Below are 19,528 nucleotides of genomic sequence, written 5' to 3'. Positions count from 1 at the left end.
AAGTGCATCACGCAGATGAAAAAGGCTCAGAAACTGAGGGAGACCACATGAGCGTTCAGCCTCTGCAGCGGACACGCAACGCGGAAGAGCGCAGGGCCCGTTCCCTGCTGGCTTTGGCTACATTTGGCTGCTCCTATGAAATCTTGGAAGCTCTGTTTCTTGTCCAGACAAGGGAAGGATGGCTATTGCAGTGCTTTGAGACCACTGTGAGCTAGAAGGCAGTTGCTGTACCCTCTACAATGCATTGCATTTTACCTCTATCCAGTGGGTAAGTCTTTGGTTGGACTGTCTTCATAAAGGACCCTGGTTTGGCCATGTTGATGCCTGAAAAATAATTTTCTTAGAAAATATTGTTTTAGTAATTCTCTTTCCGTATGAGCAGAGCATGTGATTTCTTTTCTTTGTTAATATCATAATAAGAGAGAGATGCCCGTATGACCTATTAAGCATACATATATATATATATATAAAACATTGTGAGCATATATATGTGTGTGTATATGTGTATATGTAACTGTCTAGTCCCAAAGCAATACATATACAATTGACCAAATATATTTAATTTCAGATTATAGAATTTAACAAATATGCAATGAAATATCAAAATCCTCCAAATGTTGGCAACATATTGGCTATAACTTTCCTACTCGTACTTTTGGTATTCTAGTTACCAAAAAAATTCTCTCCTTTCTCTCTTGTTAAAATGAGTCAAATGTTTTGCCTCTTTCGTTTATAGCTCTCTCTCTCTCTCTCTCTCTCTCTCTCTCTCTCTCTCTCTCTCTCTCCCCTCCCCCCCCTCTCTCCCCCCTCCATCTTCTACTTCTTCTGTCCTATTCTGAGACTGAAGCCTTCTTCTCCTCTCATTTCAAACCCCCGCCGGATAACGTTACCTTTCTGTTGCAGATTTTGAATACCTGCTGCCAAACAGCTTTGAGTCCGAGGGACATGTATTCATTGCGCCAAGGTAGCTTTGCGTGTGAGCTTGCTGAGGTGTCCATTCAACCACTCTTCCCCCAACACCGATCCTGGGGCTGGGCCAACTCCCCTTCCCATCCCCTCGTCCCTCCTGCCACACCTCTGAGTTTCCTGCTCCATCACGCCCGCCTCTCTTAGAGCCAGCACCGCCTCATTGTGCCAGAGTCTTGATCATCCCCCCTTCTCTCTGTGTCTGTCGTCCACCTTGTGCCACTCGCGACCGCAGCTGCCACCTGGGGCATCACCGGGCTTGGCAGCAGGGTGGCCCTGCCGTCTGCTCACTCACCCACATAAGAAGAGTGTGTAGATATATATATATGTATGCCTGTGTATGAGAGAGATATGTATGCATACATATATAGGTATAGTTTCTGAAAATCCTCACAAAATAATGGAACGCCATGTTTGGATCTTGTTGAGATCATGACACTGTCTTAGTTAAATCTGCAGCCAACTGCAAAAAATTGACATGATACACAAATTTTTTCAGTGCCAAAAGCCCCCTATTGAAGGCAGGGGAATCGTTCTCGCACCACAACTTAGATTTCTTGTCACATAATTCCAGGCAGTATTTTGCAACTGTTTGCAATGCATATTTGATTAGTCAGCTTGGTTGACTAAGGGTGCAATCCTATGCCAGTTTGCACAGGACAAAAAGTCCTACAACTCCCAGAATTCCCCAGCCAGGAGCTGTAAGACTCCTTACATCAAACATGCATAAAATTGCACCCTAAGTGCATCTTTGGCACAGTGAAAGTCCTGACACCAAAATGGCATTTTGCCTGAACTTTCTTACTTAGATCTGGCTTACTTTTATCCATGTTTTTGGAGTTCACAAATACTCACTGCACCATCGTTTTTAGTGAAAATATCTCCAAGTTTTGGAAAGCCACTGTTGTGCAGATAATATTTTAAAATGTACAGGAATGAAAACAACCCTGTATTGCTCCCAACTTTTATGGTTTCATATCCAGTCTAGTAGAACTGAGAACATTCTCTGTTGTAATACATAAGAGAACACAGCAATTCATAAGTTTAATCCCCCTTTTTTGCCAGAATTCTTCTAACAGTAAGTGTGTTGCCCAGTGTGGAATAACATTTAGTTTGGACTTTAGGCTACAGGAGGCCTGAGCTCAAATCCCCTCTCACCAGCGATTGTCCTTGAGCTGTCTTTTGGCTTAACTTATCTCACTGTGTTGTTCTGGGGATAAAACTGTCTGGGCAGGAACCCCTGAGCTCCGTGGACAGAAGCTGCGTGAAAAATAGAATATATAAGCAGATCCGGTGAGGTTTCTTGACAATGCAATGTCAGCTCCAAATCCCAGAAACTCACGCTGCACCAATAATTTCCAGATGAGGCTACAGCGGCCAGCACTTTGCCAAAGGCCAGCAGTGTGAGCCTGTCAGTTCTTGCAGCCTCAGGAGGCCTGGTGCCACGGGATCATGCCTCTTTCATCATTGTGCAGGAAAGAGGATCTCCGTGGAAGACTGCTGAGATCCCCTCCTCTACACAACTGCCAGTCATCTGCTGCCTCTGCCCACCCTGCCTCTCTCCGCAGGCGGAAGAGGGTTTTCCTTCCACAGCTTCTGCTTACAAACTGTAGTGATTCAGGAGTGGAATTCTAACTTTTCTTAATACGGCTCTCTCAGTGCACTCCTATACATGTCTACTCAGAAGTAAGCCCCATTGAGCTCAGGGGGCCTTACTCCCAGGTAAGTGTTTATAGGATTGCAGTGGAAGATACACTGCACTTATCCCAAGCATTTGTGCATTCTGTCCGGTATAAGAAGTGATAGGTGTTTTTTCTGCTATAAGCAGCTATCCATTTTAAACATACATCATATAAACAGAGAGTTTTATATTTCAGGATCCAAATCCATGTTTAAAATTTCATCCATTATGAACTGTAAACAAGATACTCATTTATTCGAAGAAATTTATTTTTATTTTTCTTAGGTTAGGCTTGTTTAATAATAGAAAAGGGAAGACTGAAGAAAAACATTCTCTTGCTCCTGCAAACTGCCCTTGCAGTCCAAAACATCTAACCAAATTTATCCATCACTGTATAAGAAGACTAGACTCCCCATGCCATCAGGTCATGTTGCGTAGGGTTACAGGATTATTTTCTAATGAAAAATGGAGAATAGGTTGTATCAGTGATTAAATTCTTGAGGACCAGCTGCACCATCTGTTAGCAGCTCAACACCAATCATACCAGACAATATGCTAATGAGACTGTATGATACCTTGTCAATACTAATATGGCTAAAATTTTCAGAAACCATATATCACTAATGATCTATTTGTGGTTGTGCAAACACATATATCTGTATACATTTGTGTAGATATATAGGTGGATGCAGTGTTGTGTATTTACAGATCCCTGAGACCCAAAATGTTGTAAACAGCCCGAATTATTTTATCCATGTAAGAGCACCTGCAGTAGATTGCTGGAACATCCAGAGCCGAACAGTACCGAACAGACAGTCAACTGTCTCTACCAAAATGTGATTATAAACATTTGCAGCTGAGCTCAGACTCTTTGCCACCCTATTCACACAAACACATTTTAAGTGCTGTGGTATTAATGGAAATTCATTCTCTGGCCTCTAACGGGTGGGAAGAGGAAATGCTTGTCTCAATTTGGCCAATCCCTGATTCCAGGATGCACCTGCCCAGCGGAAAGGCTTCATCATAGCAATCATGGTGTCTTAGAGAAGTGCACTGTATATCTATACTGCCACGTTCCTATTTTTCACAGTCTCTAGGCACAAAAACAGCTTGTCCCTTACAGAGTTTGGCGCGGTTGCAGTGTTAATGAGTTTGAACCAAGCAACAAGTCTGGCATACACTGATGGATCTAGCAAACCCTGCCTCTGGAGATTCACAGCGTTATTACCCTGAAGCAGGTAACTAGTCCAGGCACTCAGATGCAGAGGAGGACTGGACTTCTGCCCCTTGAATCATTCCACAGGAGAAGGAACTCCAGCAGATGTAGTTTGCATCTGTTGCAAATAACGAAGTTACAGGAGGTCCCTTGTCCTCTGCCTCTGGCCACTTCACCACTGATGAAGCACAGCATCTGTGGGTGAACTACAGGTTCAGCTGAGGACACATCTCACCGGCTGAATAAGGTGCCATGTGTTCTCCAGAATACGGCAGCACAGCTTCAAGATCTGGACTCGAATCTAGATGATGGAGCTTTCTAAGAAAGGCAAGCTTTACAAGGGACATGGATGTATTATGCACTTTGAGAAGTTGGATACTATAAGGTCCAGCCTTCCCCAACCTAGTGCCCTCTAGATGCTTTGGACTACTACTCCAAGCATTCCCAACCATTGCCCTTGTGGGCAGCATTGATGTCAGCTGACATCCAAAACATCTAAAAGACACCAAGTTGGGGAACGTTGCAATAGGGAATAAACTAGATTTATTCTTGATCCATGAGTTAGGGATCAGTGCTCTGTTCACGCGATGTACAAGCCTCCTTAGAGTCTTTCTCTTTGGAACTTCCACATATCTTTCAGCAGATACAGGAAAAAGGAGGCCTTCCATCCTATGACACATTTACTCAGATTTTCCTCACAGTGTTCTCACACTTTACAAGGAGCAGGTCTATAGCTGAGACTTTTGCCTTACAAGCATTATCAGCAAAAAACAATCCTCCAAAGCCACATGCCTTCTTTAAAGATTTATTGCAGGTGATTAACAGCCAAGACTGAGCTGCAGTTGTACCCATTTAACCAATTGTGTAGTTTGCAGTTGCTGAACTGGGCAAGGCTTAGCTGGGCCCAGTTAAGCAACTGCAGCATCCAAGTGGGCAGCTTAGCTGCCCTGAGCTTCAGGGTCTGTCCCAGCACCAGCTTCATCAGAATCATGGTCTGCTCCATCTAATATGGATCATTTTCAACAGCAGGTGCGATCTATTCTGTATGAGCAATTAACTCCTAAAGGCAATTTGGAGATACCACTAGGAAGAGCTACGATGTCCCAGTGTTTGGATGCCCCACAGTTAAGGAAGCTTCCCATCGGCTCCTTTCCACATAGCACTGTTTGGTTCTTGCATTCTTATTTGTTTCACTAGGGTCAGCATTTAGAAACCCTTGAGGCCTGTGACGCTACAATAATCTGTGCTTGGCAAACTCATTAATTTTTTTCCAGCCTCCTTCAGGGTGGGCCGGATGCAGAAGAGGACAGGGGACACGCACCTTCAAGTGGTTTTATAGGAAAGTGAGTTTCAGCAGGTGCAGCTGTCCTGAAAGGAATATCTGCTGAAAGAAACCCCCTCCTCTCTACAGCTTTCCCGTGTCCCCTTTCTCATCTAGCCACCCTGTCAGGTAGTCCAAAATTTCCATGAATCCAGAAGAACAGCCTCTAAATTTACGGATGCCTTTCTGCATATTCCTGAAGGGCAAAAAGGAATGGGGCTGAGCGTCCGTACTCTCCATCTGATTCGTGGATACGTAAAGCCAGCATAGTTCACTTTGCCACAGCAGCTCATGCCAGCCCTCCAGAGACAGCCGTGAATGGGCACAGGGCCGAGCATGGAGCTGTTATTTGTAGCAGGTCCTGTGTAATAATCCATCAGCCTCCAGAGACATGTGCACACACAGGGGTCCAATGTTACACAGCCCGCTAGAAAGGGATGGTCCTAAGGCACGTGCTGTCACCTGACTCATTGTTTTGGAAACATGAGACGTAATGAAAATCCACACTGAATGCACCTGTCCTCCTCTAGCCGAGAGTTGGCACCTATCTATCTAAATGAAGGGTACAGATATGTCTAGAGCCGGTGTGTGTTATTGTGTGTGTAGCAGTATTTCCCTTGCATAACCCTGAACTGAAGCACGGCTGGCCAGCTTGTTTTCTTATTGCTATGGTGTGGAGCAGTTCTCTGTGACTGTCCAAACAATTTCTGTGTACTGTGGAATATCAATTTGTTCCACAAATGAGACAGATCCTTGGTGTCTTCTGTCATGCTTTCCTTTTCCACTCCCTCTTCTCCTTTCCTCCAATTTCCTCAAAGACTGTTTAAAATCATGATATCAAGTGGAGTCAGCTCACCCACCAGACAAGTTTGTCCACAAAAGGAAGTGGCACTAATTTTAATAACTTGACTGAGACCAGAGCCACTCCAGAGTGCATCTTTGGCAAAGAGAGCATATGAGGAGTTATGCACTAGGTGAATTCAGCACACGTGCAGTTACTAGAGTTTGCAGCACCTGCTCTCTCTCGTTTTGAAGGAGACAAAACACTGTGTTAAAGCAGGATAGAGAGGATAATCTTCTTTAGCACCTTTCACAAGTCACCTGACCAGCATATCACCTCTTTCCTTTTTAAGGGGCAGGTAAGTACCCTTCTCCCCCACCTTTTTTTTAAACGAGGCATTTACCTGCACGGGCAAAGGACGTGGCCCATGCCCAAGGCCCGCGGGGACACCAAGCCAGAAGGCAGTTGCGCAGCCTGGCCCTCAAGTGCAGTGCCTCTCCTGGAGAGGGCGCCAGGCTCCGGCCGCCACATGCATGGCTGGCAGCTTCCGCCGGCCCTCCAGCAGCGCCCCTGGTTGCACAGTCCCGCGAGCAGGCATCTTACGCCACGTGTGTGCGTCTGGTGCGTGCCGTTCGGAGCACTGCTGCTGCTGCTCGTGAACGCTGCACACCCCACTGGACTGCAGTGCACTCCATGTGTATTTCACCCAGGCAGTTTATGGGCAAAATGATGCGATATGGAGGAAATAAGGGGTGTCCAGGCCTGAACTGGTCTCAAGGTGCTCAACAAGACTGGGAAGCCTATTTGGAGGTGAGGAATGCTGGTGGGAGAGGGAAGTTTCTCTCTCATGTTCTCTCTGCCCCCCACCCCCATCTATTTATCCTAATCAGTCATGAGTTCAGTGAGGCTGGGAGTGGTTTATTTGTTTATATATTTGTTTATTTTTAAACTTCTGTTCCATGACAAATAGTCCAAAAGGACTCTCTGGGCAGTGTAGTTGCAGGGGGAATAGGTGTGCCTAGGAAGAAGTAAGCCTCTTTTCCCTCAGGCTGATTTTCCCTGGCAAATGGCTCCTCCAAGGAATTACTCTTAACTGGCTAGCACGTGTTTGGGAAAATGCCCGTGTGCCAAGCAAGTTCGTATTTCCATCCCAAGTCCATTCAAACCCCAGGAAGTAATTCTTGGCTTTAGATGGACACTTGCCTGATATCATGCCCTGCTTTCTGAGCAGGTGACTACAGTCCCGTGCTTAGTCCCATGCATTCCCTCACTATTTAGTCTTATGTGCCCAGAACAGTTCTCTGCAGATGTGTGGAAAGGCCTCTGGTGACGTCATGAGGGCCACAGTCACCCTGGACTGGGAGCAAAAGCTGAAGAGCCTGGGGGAGCAGCTTGCAGGGAGGGGAGGAGACTTTGAAGGAGTTGCTGAACGTGAGCCTGGCAAAGTCACTGGCCGGAGCAGTCTCCACAAAGAGGTTCTAGGCCTGTATAAGGTGGCTTGTTGCACAAATGGCTTGCACCATGTGTGCCTCTTCCGTTCACAGGCAGCCATGACTTAACCTCACGTCTTTCATTTAATTTTAATTTGGGGACACACTTTCTGTTGCAAGAAGACTAACAAAGCAGGTCAGAGAAAGTTTCATTTAGGCGGCAGCAAGGTATAGTATTCCCAAAGATACTTTAAATATCATGCTTGGTTACAGAGTTATTTCACTTAGAACAACTATAGCTCAGGTACCTGATTTCCATTAGTTTGTAATGGAAGTCATTGTTCATGATTGCTATCAAACACCATAAAACAGATTTGTGGCCTTTCAGGGAAGAATATTACAACTGGAATATCCCATCCCATCCTATCCTCCCTCCCTCCCTCCCTAAAAAGAAGGGATGGAGAATGTGTGGCTAACAAAACAGTGGAGAAGAATCATGGGAATTGCAGTCCAAAAATATCTGGAGCGCTCCTTGTTCCTCACAGCTGCTTTAGAGAAACCAGATGGACCAGCTGATAGTTATGGTGTGAACGGGGCTTTTGGGAACATCGCGTTTGCTTCTTCCACTCCCCACCGAGGGTTCCTCAACTTACTTGCAGGCCCCATCTTCCTAAAGTGAGCAAAGAGGAAGAGGTAAAAGAAACCCATGGCCAAAGCGAGAGAGAGAGGTGGTTCAGAAGACAAGCACTGCAACCCAATATTATTTGGAACCCTGTAGCTGGTTTCCAGAATTGCTTGATGGGACTGCCTCTGTGATCAGGGTGCACATACAGCTACCTACAGGGGCCAGTCTGAAAGTCAGAGTAAAGACAGGCATCTCTCAAACTTCATAAAAGTCAACCAGCATGAAGGAAAGATCTGCCTTCGCCTGAAATCATTCCAATTCATTTCAATAAAGATGCAATCCTATTGTAAGAAAAAGGTCTTACGGCTTCCAGCACTCCCCAGTCAGCCACTTTTTTCCTAATTAAAGAAATTAATTAGGATTGCATCCTAAAGGCATGGTCAGACGTCCTCTGCCCTTGATGCACAGATGCTTCTGGGTACTGGGGCTCACATGCATCCGATGTAGAGCATGCGGCATGGCCTCCTGCCCCCCATTCTGGTTTGTTGCCAGCCATCTGGATGAAGCGCCATGGAAGGGGAGCGAAGGAGCCCCGGGTGCCATTTGGAGGTGTTGGTTCCACCCTCCTCCCCTCCCCACTGCACCCCTTTAGCCCTCGCCAGGGCTGGTTGCTGACTCAGGGAACCCGCTGGCACTGCTTTCCATGCGGGCTATAGGGTGGGCTGAGGGCTCTGTGTTTGGAGTGCTAGCTCCAGGGCCACAGAACTTCAGAGGCAGGACTCCAAATAATCCTATGGTCCCATTGACAATGCTTGGGAGGCCATGGGATTGCTCTCAAAAGTTTAATGAAGCCACAGGTATAATTAAGCCCTAATTCCTAGAAGAATTTAATTAAGCAACTGACTCCTTGGAGGTGTAGTGCAATGACTGCACAAATTCGAAAAAAGCATTCATGGTGTAGTTTCGCACAACGTTAGTGTTGTGCCGTAGGTGGCATTAGAAGCCCGTTCAGATGGTGTTTGATGGCATCAATTAATAACTGAAACAAGTGGATTCCACAGAATTTCCAGTGGCCAATAAACTTCCAAAGACTGCCTGCAGTTCCTGCATCCAAACTCCAAAGAGGCTACAACAAGCACATGTGCAAACCAATATCACCTTTTTTAAAGTATGCTGCCATCATCCCGCGATTATCTTCAGCAGAACAGGGCCCCAATCACACCAGAGGGCAGTCTCGTGTTCTGTGCGGATATTTGTTGAGACACTTTGGGTCCTCACAAATGTGTCTTCCCCCACTCACTCCTTTCTCCCATGGACACACCAGGACAGGAGTATGAACATGAAGGTATCGATATCTCATTGTACACAATGCACATCAAGCTGGAAAATGTCCCCTGAGCTTATTGGGTAGGCCAGGATGTGAATTTTGCCAGACAATCTACAAACTGCCCATCCCTTTTCTCAAGCATATAGGCAGATATTATTGAAGCTGTGCCCCAGCGCACAACAGCAACATGTCTGGGTAACTGCCTCACCCACGTTGTGCACAAATCGTGATTATCCTGGTTCTGAGAGAAAGAAAACTGACCCTAACTTTTTCATCCTTCCAAACTACAAATCTTTTCATCGTAACCCCAGAGAATATTGCAAAGACCTCAACCTGTCGGATAACAACACTGAATTCCTGGAAAACTTTATCGCTCTCATGGAAAAGGTGACGCCCGACTCCAAGCAATGTAAGTACCCCAGGGGCGTTGGTGGACCCAGCCTCCTCTCAGGAAACACGCGGCACTATTTGGGTGAGAGAAGCCAGAAAAAACTAAGGGGTAAAGGGCCACTTCTGCTTCACAGCAAACCAGTGAACATAAAGCAAAATGTGCAGGGAGCAAAGCTAATGTCAGATATGGAGTGGGGGAAACTGGCATTCCAAATATTGGTCAGGATGATGGGAGTTGGAGTACAGTATTGTTTGGAGGGACACAGGTTTCTTTGTTCTTTGTTTAGACAGAGCAGGCTCTGTGATTAATCTGAATAAAGGGTCAGGGTGGATAATTAGCCTCTGGAGGAGACTGCAGCATCAGCCAGATAACATGCGAGGAAACCAGTGATTAGCCATCTCCAGAAGGATGAGTAGATCCATAGTGCCTACTGGAAAGTCAGCCTCGCTGAGTTCAATGGGACTCACAGGAAAGTGTGCATAGGATCACAGCCTCGGGCATCTAGAAGTGTTTCTTGTGGATCCTGAATGTGGAGCAAGTGCACATCACCACGCTCTTCAGTCTGGCCTCAGCTGGATCCAGTGAGGGCCCTGGTGAGGCTCTGGGGCCCTCTGATGCTGCCCGCTGGGCATTTCCCAGGAGCACCGCAGATATGCAGCCAGGCTGTTCTGAGAGGCTGAGACCAAGGCAGACAAATCCTTCCCAATGCGTAGAAGAAAAGGGGTGGCTTCGCATCTGAAAAATGGGGGGGGGGGGTTAAACGTGAGATATTTGTTCTTTTTCAAGCCATTTACTTCCAGCAAGTAAGAATAAATGAGAAGGCTTGGCATGTTCTTTCTCACCAGCTTAAAACATAGGGCTGAATAGTACCTGTCAAGTATACTTCAGGGATAAAAATATATGTCCTGAGATAGTTTAGACAAGATAACCTACAGGTCGCCTTCCAGCCACATGTATAATACAAAGAACACTTGGAGACTTTTGTTTCTTAAGATGGCTGAGAAATCAAAGCCTCCAGGAGTCGGCCGTCTGCAAAGAGGAAACTGAAGGGTTGCCTTGCACCACAACTGTGTGGACCAGGCGAGGGGCACGCAACCCTCTCAGTGCTGCCGCTTCTGCATGTAGCCAGGCACTGGGCAGGAGATACACTTGCAGGACAGACACCCAGTGGCAGCAGCGAAAGGAGAGCTGCCCCCCAGCCTGTTGCTTTCCAGATGTTTTGGACCTCAACACCCATCAGTCCCAGGCGGCATCATTCATTCATTTATTATTACGTTTCTATCCCGCCTTGTTCTACTCCTGCAAGGAATCTCCTCTCCACTTGATCCCCACACCTGTTATGTAATGTAGGTTAGGAGGACAATTGGGAACTGACCCAAAGTTACCCAGGGCAGGGCTTGAACTCGGATCACCTGGGTTCCAGTCCAGCAGTTGAACCACTATACCGTGTAGCCCCTGGTCAAGAATGCTGGGAGTTTTCCTGGAAAACACCCGACAGATGCTCGCCCTCCCCTGCTCTGGGCTCTGTGTCCTGCAGTGCTAACAGCAACCTGCTGCATCACTCTGATCCCTGGCCATCCCATGCTAGCTGGGGTTGATAGGAAATGTATTCCCAAAACAATTGGGGGGCACCAGGTTGCTGCCACTGGTCTACAGTCTCCTCGCCAGCTGTGTGCAGCACCACTGGGCCAGCCAGGGAGATTAAGAACACGTGTCTGGTTAGCTCCATGTTGAGGCAGAAGCAGAGAGAACGGCACCAGAGCTTTTCTACAGGAGGCTGTTCATCTATGTATCTGCTTTCAGTTTTGTTGTAGAGAAATCGGACATTACACAAAGAACATTTCTCCTCCTGCTTTTCTTCTGCATAACCGATAAGTGGCACCGTGGTGTGGCAGAACAGTGCAATTCCACGAGAAGAAAAGGGCGTTTTTTACACTTGCAAGAATAGCATTTCCCCTGCTCAAAAAGTAACTAGTAGAAAGTGGTCTTGAGCTATAGAAGCAAAACTGGAGGGTCAGGTGACCAGCCAAACTACCGTAAAGAACTGTGAGGAGGGAATGATAAGTGCATGACAAATGGCTCATGTGCAAGACTTCACAGCGTCAGTGAAGAGGAAGGGCTTGACATAAAAGAGGAGGAAAGGGAGATGGAAGGAACAAAGGAAGTAAGAGAGGCAGAAGGAGCAGGAGCCCCCCACCCCCACGCCACGAGAGGCTTCAGCTGGGGCTCCGGTGAGAGTTCCACCCTGCAAGCCCCCGGGGCTGCCTGAAAAGCTTGGGCCTGGGACCAGGCAAGGGCCAGGCCTGAGGCAGCCGAGAGGACAGTGCTGGAAAGAGTCGCTGGCAACACTGTGAGGCGTGCCATGTAGCCGAGGTGTTGTGGAAAGCATTCGCAGAGCTACCTCTTGGCTCTAGGGTTTCTTTCATTACCGAATTGAGGTCGAGTGAATATATATGACCTGGGATTCATATATATGAATATATATGGTGTACATAACGGTATGAGGGTCGCAGAACTCTCCTCCAAAAAACCACCTCTTGGGGCACTCCAACCACTCGCTAGTGAGGATTGGGGATTGTCCACACTTTACACTGTGGGGTTGCGGCCACATTTGCATCTCTGCTGAAACAAGGGGGAAGAGGGCTCTCCAAGGGGAGGGGAAGACTTTGCAAGAATAGGTGACCAAGTGAATTCCTCACTATCACACTTCAAACAACAAGGGACCCTATTCATGAATACCTGAAGCAAAACTCTCAGTTGGGAACATGCATCTTCTCTTTCTCATTCAAGGTGATAACTTTCTTCTACACAACCTCATCCTGGACACAGGCATCACCCAACAGCTGGTGGAAAGAGTATGGAAAGACCAAGATCTAAACACGTAAATACGATTTCAGTTCAGTAGAGTTTCAGATGCTCTAGAAGTCTTGGCACCTCTAGGAAAAGCTCTGCCAACTGGGGGCAGAATAGATGGGCAGGATTTACACCAAAACATGCTTTTGCCACGAGAACACAGTAGTCCCAGCCAAATGGGTAAACTCAGGATCCTGGCAATCCAGTTGCCAATGCACTGAAATCCTCAAGTCAGCAGGGCACGCCAAGCGTAAGGATTTACAGTAGCACGGTGCAACACGCAGCCCTCCAGAAGTTGCCATTCCCATCAGCCCCGGCTAGCGATGCTGAAGCCGGCCACACTGAGAGGCGCCCCCTCCTGGCAGGCAGTAATGTGAATTGACCGTGTGGCAGTAAATGGCGGGAAGGGGGAATGGCCAGGAGAGGGGTTGTGCTGCTCAGGGATTTGGGCTGTCGGGGGCCAAGGCATGGCCGGAAAGAGGCACATGCTGATAAGCGTCCCACCCCGGCTCAGCTCACCCCTAACCAGAAGTGTGCTGTAGAGACGAGCACCGTAAGTATTGGCATACATGCTAAAGATGCACTCCAAGGACAGATAGGAGAGAAGAGGAACCGGGGCCTGCGACTTGCTCCTTACTGCTCTCTCTGCCTCCTCGTAGGTATAGCCTCCTAGCTGTGTTCGTTGCAACTGATGGAGGCATCACCCGCGTTTTCCCTAACAAGTAAGTGGCCCTTTGCTTGCCTTGCCACCTAGAAACACTGGTGGGCTTCTCAATGCCTGCAGAGAGGAGGGCTGGAGGAGTTTCTCCCCCTTCCCTAACCCTCTGGAAAGTTGCTCAGATGGGCCAGCTGAGACATGGATGAACCCACCGTTGCTGCTCAAGCCACGCAGCCCCAGTGCATCCAAGATGGGCCCAGCAGAGGCTAGGCACGCTGTGGATCGCTGGCCCCTTCCTCCCCTCTCCTCCTCCCACCGGTGCTCCCATGGGTCTCCTGGGGGGCAATCGAGGTTTCCCCCTACCTGCTACTGCCACTGGGGCTTTCCCCCCACTTCACACTTTCTTTTTCAGCGATCATAAAAGGCAGCTGTCAAGCAGACTCTTGTAATCTTTGTTTGGCATCCCCAAGCAGTCCCTCTGAGAAGTCCCCATGGTCATCATTTGTCTTAGTGTACCCTTTAATTTTTGTGATTAAAATATGTCTATTGCACCCCTCGGGTAACTGTGAATGACCACTGGTATGTGGCAGTGGCAGTGGGGCTGCAGAGTCCAGCCTGAGTCCTACCCTGCCCATTCGCCCCAGCTGTGTAGGCAGGAGTACCCCAGCTCTGAGCATTGGACAGGTGTCAGAAGCTGCAGCTGCTTCCTTAGAAAGGGGGTGCTGCAGGCCCCCTTCTCCGCAAGAGTGTCGGGGGTTCAGAATGCCTTTGTGTCTCCTCGTGTCCCCTCAGGTGCCAGCGTCTTGGCAACCTGCAAACGTGGCAGGGGTGAGAAACTTCTCCCTTGAAGGTGGGGGTTCTCATCTCTTAGTTTTTAAAAGATCTGTTTCTGTACTTGCAGGCAAGGGCATATGTACGTAGGGAGACTTTCCCTGGCCAAATAAATGTAACAAATCAAGCACTGAGAATCCCAGGACAATCCTGGGCCCACGCCAGCACTTCTGGGGTGTCATTCTTCTGTATTGCTAACTAGTTCTTCAGAGGGATATTATTATCGTTGTAGTTGAGCTTGCAACCATTCCGAAGAAGGTCAGATGCCCTTGACACACAAAGAAATACTGCCTGCCAGCTGTCATGTTTTAACCAGCCTCAATTCCTTGTGATTTGAGAGGTTTCTGAAAGCCAGTAATCATCTTTAATGCCTGACAGGTAGATGATAAAATGAGCCTACATAGCCTGTGACTCACCAAACCTAACACTGCCCACCAGAAGCATGTTAAACATTCTGTTTTCTGCATGTCTGAGGCTGTAAAATCAACAGATTAGTTAAACACTAATCCGTTTTGAAAATTAGAATTATTCTGAGATGACAGTCAATAACTGGTAGGCTGCAACACATTCGCTTTGCTAGGTTTAAGCTGGCCGCTGAAAAAATAATGAACTCAGATTTAATTTTCAAAATGCAAGATTCTAGTCCTCATGAAAGAGAATTAAGATATGGCTTTAGCCTGAATATTCCATGGTGAAATATATCATTTAATCACATACCAAAGGTGTTATATGAAAATATGTAGTTCTATAAATTCCAAGTTTCATAATCTGGAGAACAGATGGGGAGATCGCCTCTCTAAAAGCACTTGATCATATCTGTCCATGGCCTTTAGTCGTGGTGAATAGACTTCATTGGGGATTCACCTCTATAAAAAATAAAACCTGTGTGATGTCGCATGAGGCAGAACAAATATTTCAGGCACGTGGAGAAACTCCTGATTTTGTGTGATTTCATTTAAGAGCGGCTGAAGACTGGGAAGAAGAACGAGAGCCTTTCAATGCCAGCTTCTATCGGAGGAGCCTGGATAACAAAGGCTACATCTTTAAGCCGCCTTACCGGGATCGTAAGTTTAATTCTCCTCAGGACCTCCAGGAAGGGGAGACATGTATCTGTGCTAAAACAAAAACAAAACAACCCCCAACCCTAATATATCTTGTTCAAAGGTTTATTGCAAATGCAGTAAGAATTATATTTATTGCTTACGTAGTGCTTTCCCTTAGGGCATATGAATTCCACTGTATCTGCCAACCAGTAATTTTGGTCTTTGCAGCTGAAGTTGCTTGCCCCAGAAGAGACCTTCCTCTTTGCATTAGGGATCTAAGCAATGAGCTGAAATTAATGAAGCTCATTGCTTGCCAACATGATGGTCACTACCCACATCACCTAAGGTGGGTGAAACCTAAGCAGCCAAGTCTTCTTGACATTAGATAGTTCCTAGATAAGAGATTCCTAGAACGGCAGCCTTTCCTTTCGCAGCGAGGGGAGCGAGTTTTGGCAGGAAGGCAGCCCTTTGTGAAAACAAGAAGGGAGATCGACCGTCCTCTCAGCTGTCACAGAACCCAGAGCTGTTTTTCTAGCAGCCACGCTTTGCAGCACTGCTCACGGCAGCAAACGACACGGCAGACCTCCTTTCTCTCTCCTCCCTGCAGCCAGCTACAGAGTCCTCGAGCCCGAGAACAACACAATTGGAATCCTCGTTAGCACCGCGGTGGAGCTTAACTTTGGCGATAGGCACCTGAAACCTGCAGGTAAGGATGCTGGGGGGCCGCACCCTCATCTTCCCCTCGGTCTCAGAGACTTTGGACCTCATGGCTCGCTTCATGAAGCCCTGGTGTCCTGCAGCTCAGAATCTGCTGGGGCATAAAATCCACTGTCTTTCACGTGATGCGTGTATTTTGCAAGTGCCCAGCCGCATTCATGGAATGCCCCACAGCACACAGTGTTCCCTTCCACTCGCAGCCCTTCCAGGTCTTCCTACTACTTGTTCCAGTCATTTTTTCTATTTAAAGTCTCTTAAAGAGTAAAAGATGTAATTGCTGCAAAGTCCTTTGATCAGAATTTTCCACCTAGAAGCACCTGGACTGCCAATCTGAGTGCAGAACTTCTGTGCACTGCTGTTAACAAACCTGTATGTTGGGCTGCAGGCAGAGGTGGTCCTGGTGTAATTTTTCATGCTCAGAGAGAATTATGTTAGTTTAGGAATGAGAGAAAGAAGATTTTTACAAGAAAGCATTCAGTCAAACTTCATGGGCTGGGACTCTTGTGAGTCAGTAAACAGGATTTAGTGTAACATACAAAGACAAATGCTAAGTTAACATGTATGGACTTTAAAAAGCAAACAAACTTAACAACTTTATAAAACAAACTAACTTACCTTTGCTCTGAAAACTGGAATGTCAATTTGTTGGTTCTTGGTTTTTGCAAACAGCTAGTCTTCTGTATCCTCATCCTTCAAGTCCACAAGAACCCTAGTCCTGAATGCCTAGGAATCAATTTCACTTCCTACATTTGCTTGGAAATGAGGAGGAGGTGACCCTGAAAGAATTACATGTGTGCTGGCCCTGAGAAAGAGGATCCAGTTGTCTATAATCCACAATGGCAGGAAGACACTGTTGTGACTTAGTGTGATTTTGGGCAATCCCTCCACCCTCAGCAGCACTTCTTCATATACTGTTTGAGAATCTCCTAACCTCCAGAGGGGCTTTTCAAGGGGACTCAGGGAACTTCAGTGTGGAGATGGGGGTGGGAAGCCTACCTTATCCTCACAGTCAGTACTCAGGATCAAAATCTATGTCTCTAGACAAAAGGAAAAAATGAAGGTCTAACCTGATGGTCTTTTTATTTCCCCAGTGGTTGGAGTGAAGCTTGACCTGGAGGCCTGGGCAGAAAAATTTAAAGTCCTTGCAAGTAACCGCACAGAAAGGGATCAGCTGGGAACACGAAGAGTAGGTGGTGGAGGATGCTTGCTGGGAAAGGAACCGAACACCTGTAGTTTGTAGATGACGTGACTGGAGCTAAGGAGCCCCCCAAACTCCATGCTAGGCCCCACATGTTCAGGACTGCAGCTCTGGCAGTCAACGCAGACTTGTCGGCTTCTCTCCATTGAGGTTGTTCACTCCCCAGAGTCCTCTTATCTTAAGGGGCAATCTGTTCATAACGGCATCACTTTACCCTTCCATTTTTTTCAAGCATCTTCTTGCATGAAGATGCTCAAGCCTAAACCACTGTATTATCTCTAGAAGCTCTTTCGCACCCCTGTAAGAGCTGCATTCCTAGCGGCCAACTGCTTCTTCTCTCAGGGCTGCAACACACAGGACAGAGCCTCAGCAGAAGAACTTAAAAGATGAGCAAGTTCACCCGTGAGGTCTTCAGAGCTATTTAGGGAGCAGCCCTGCAGTTCCTGGGCAAGCATTCCAAGATGTGCAGGGTGGCTTAGATTTCCCCTTCCAAGAGCAGAGGCAGTGCTTCAGCCTCCGAAGTGGGAATCAGATCCAACTCCCTATCCTACCCCCTTGCAGCTGGTCTGGAGAGACCCGTGCTTGTTCTGGTGGACCAGGAAAGGAGAAGACCAAGGAGGTCAAGGCAATTTATTCAGAGCCTCCTCCAGCCATCTTCCCTCCCTCTCTGAAAGGGGGAACAAATACCTCTACAAATACTTAAATGTTATCTGGGTGTGCATACTGGGATTAAAGCTATCTCCCCCTCACTGTTTTCTCACAATCCCCTTCTGGCCATTTACTCTGCTGATCTGCTATTCTGAGAGATACAGGGTTGTGTTCTGGGTGGCATTAGACTCACATGCTTGAATGCTCTTAATTCCCATGCCTGTCTGCTTTGGTTTGCAGTGCGACCCCTCCACCAGCTGTGAGATGGACTGCGAGGCCAATTACAAGGTAACTAGGGGAAGTGCCGCCGGCTAGCTCCTTCCCGAATCCGGCGAGTAGCACAAAGCCCATCTGAGTTTAGTTTAGAGTCTGGAGACTAAACTAACCGTTTAAAGTTAGGCACAGGAAATGTTTAGCAGGGTTGGAAAGGCAATGATAGACCCCCAGTAGGGGCTTTTTAAAATGTACTGCCATGTGACATATTGAAAGGAAACTTTTTAAAAAATAGGCACATGCTGCCATAAATGCAACCATTCTCTACACAGACTCCCCTGCCTGGCAACCTGCCAGGTTCCATCTCCAGCATTGCTGTGTGTTCGTAGCCTGTCATTCCCCAATCCTTCTGCCCATGCAAGCACCATAAGCAGTCTAGGAAAAGAGGAGCAGATTCCACCCCTTGCATTTTTTCTGAGACCTGGGCATTTGTTTGACCAAAAGGAGGGAGTCCCTTCTCCTGACATCCAGCTTTTTCTCTTGAATTCGGATGCGAGTAGAAGGACAAGGCCACAGGAGGGAAAAATCATTGCGATTCACATGGTTATGCTGCCTTACACGGAGGCTGGCTGTTGATCCCTCTAATCCAGGATGGTTTATCATGCCCGACAGCAGCTTTCTGAGGTTTCATGCTGAAGCTTTTCTTATCCCTGCAACTTTTTCTTGTAAGCTGGAGATGCAAGGATTGCACCTGTGGTTTTAGGCATGAAAATCGGGTGTGCCATGAGCTTTGCTCTTCGCTGTTGCGGGATGTTGCCTTTATTCAGTAGGGAGGCAAGCTGGGAAAAGCTTTGCTATGTGGCTGATGGTGGCCCAAGGGTCTGGAGCTGGTCCCTTTCCCCTTTCCTTCTGGTTATCAAACTCAAGACAATCCTTTGAAGTGCAGCTCTTTTATTTAAACTTAACAGATCACAGAACAGCCTGAACTCTAGCTAAATAGGCTTCTTCTAAAGTGGAAGGGGAATTATCCACCCATGTAAAGAGTTGAATCCAAACTAGAAACTTCCCCTCTGTCTCTCCTTTTCAGTAAAGCTTCTGACTCCACCCTCAGGGAGGTTCTTGCTACTTGAGGGCAGAACAGCAGGAATGGCAAAAACCCTCCAAGTGAGCAGCTCATTTCTCCTGTTGCCTCCCTATTGGGTCAAAGACTGGGACTTGCATCTGAAAACCCTTCCACCCCTTCCAAAGCAGGCCAATTCTCTCGCTCTGCCTGAGAAACTTCACTAGCTAACCTTGAAACTTCAGTATCCTCACCCTCCTCCTCCTCAGAATCAGAAAAAATCTATCTGAACACTGCAGTGAGCAAGAGATGGGCCAGCCCCCAAGGACCAGAATATAGAAGTCACTGCCCTGAAAAACACAAGTGTTGTTCACTCTTGCAGGACCTCCTTTGTGTGCTCATTGATGATGGCGGGTTTTTGGTGCTCTCCAACCAGGAAGATTACTGGTACCAGGTAAGCTCCTCTATTTCTGTAGGAGTCCATTTGGGTGGTGCTCCCTAAAGCAAGGATTCCTGTACTTTGTAGCTATACAGACATTCTTCTTTATTTCACACTGGCATCTACCTTA

General features: G+C 47.2%; 1 protein-coding gene across 2 annotated transcripts in view; it reads left to right on the top strand.

The window, feature by feature from the left end:
- The window catches only part of CACNA2D2 (calcium voltage-gated channel auxiliary subunit alpha2delta 2), a 658,873-nt gene that overhangs the window by 624,181 nt on the left and 15,164 nt on the right, over nt 1-19,528 (top strand). For both annotated transcript variants that reach the window (XM_044451244.1, XM_044451243.1), the window contains 9 exons: nt 904-964; nt 9,659-9,756; nt 12,529-12,619; nt 13,251-13,313; nt 15,041-15,144; nt 15,731-15,829; nt 16,932-17,026; nt 17,927-17,974; nt 19,342-19,413. In XM_044451244.1, coding sequence (XP_044307179.1) covers nt 904-964; nt 9,659-9,756; nt 12,529-12,619; nt 13,251-13,313; nt 15,041-15,144; nt 15,731-15,829; nt 16,932-17,026; nt 17,927-17,974; nt 19,342-19,413 — 731 coding nt within the window. The remainder of the gene's footprint in view (nt 1-903; nt 965-9,658; nt 9,757-12,528; nt 12,620-13,250; nt 13,314-15,040; nt 15,145-15,730; nt 15,830-16,931; nt 17,027-17,926; nt 17,975-19,341; nt 19,414-19,528) is intronic.

This window comes from Varanus komodoensis, unplaced genomic scaffold, assembly GCF_004798865.1.
Source record: "Varanus komodoensis strain SLA01 unplaced genomic scaffold, ASM479886v1 scaffold6_2, whole genome shotgun sequence".
Taxonomy (NCBI): Eukaryota; Metazoa; Chordata; class Lepidosauria; order Squamata; family Varanidae; genus Varanus; species Varanus komodoensis.
The sequence above is the reverse complement of the archived record's forward strand: the minus strand, read 5'-3'. Positions and strand labels throughout refer to the sequence as shown.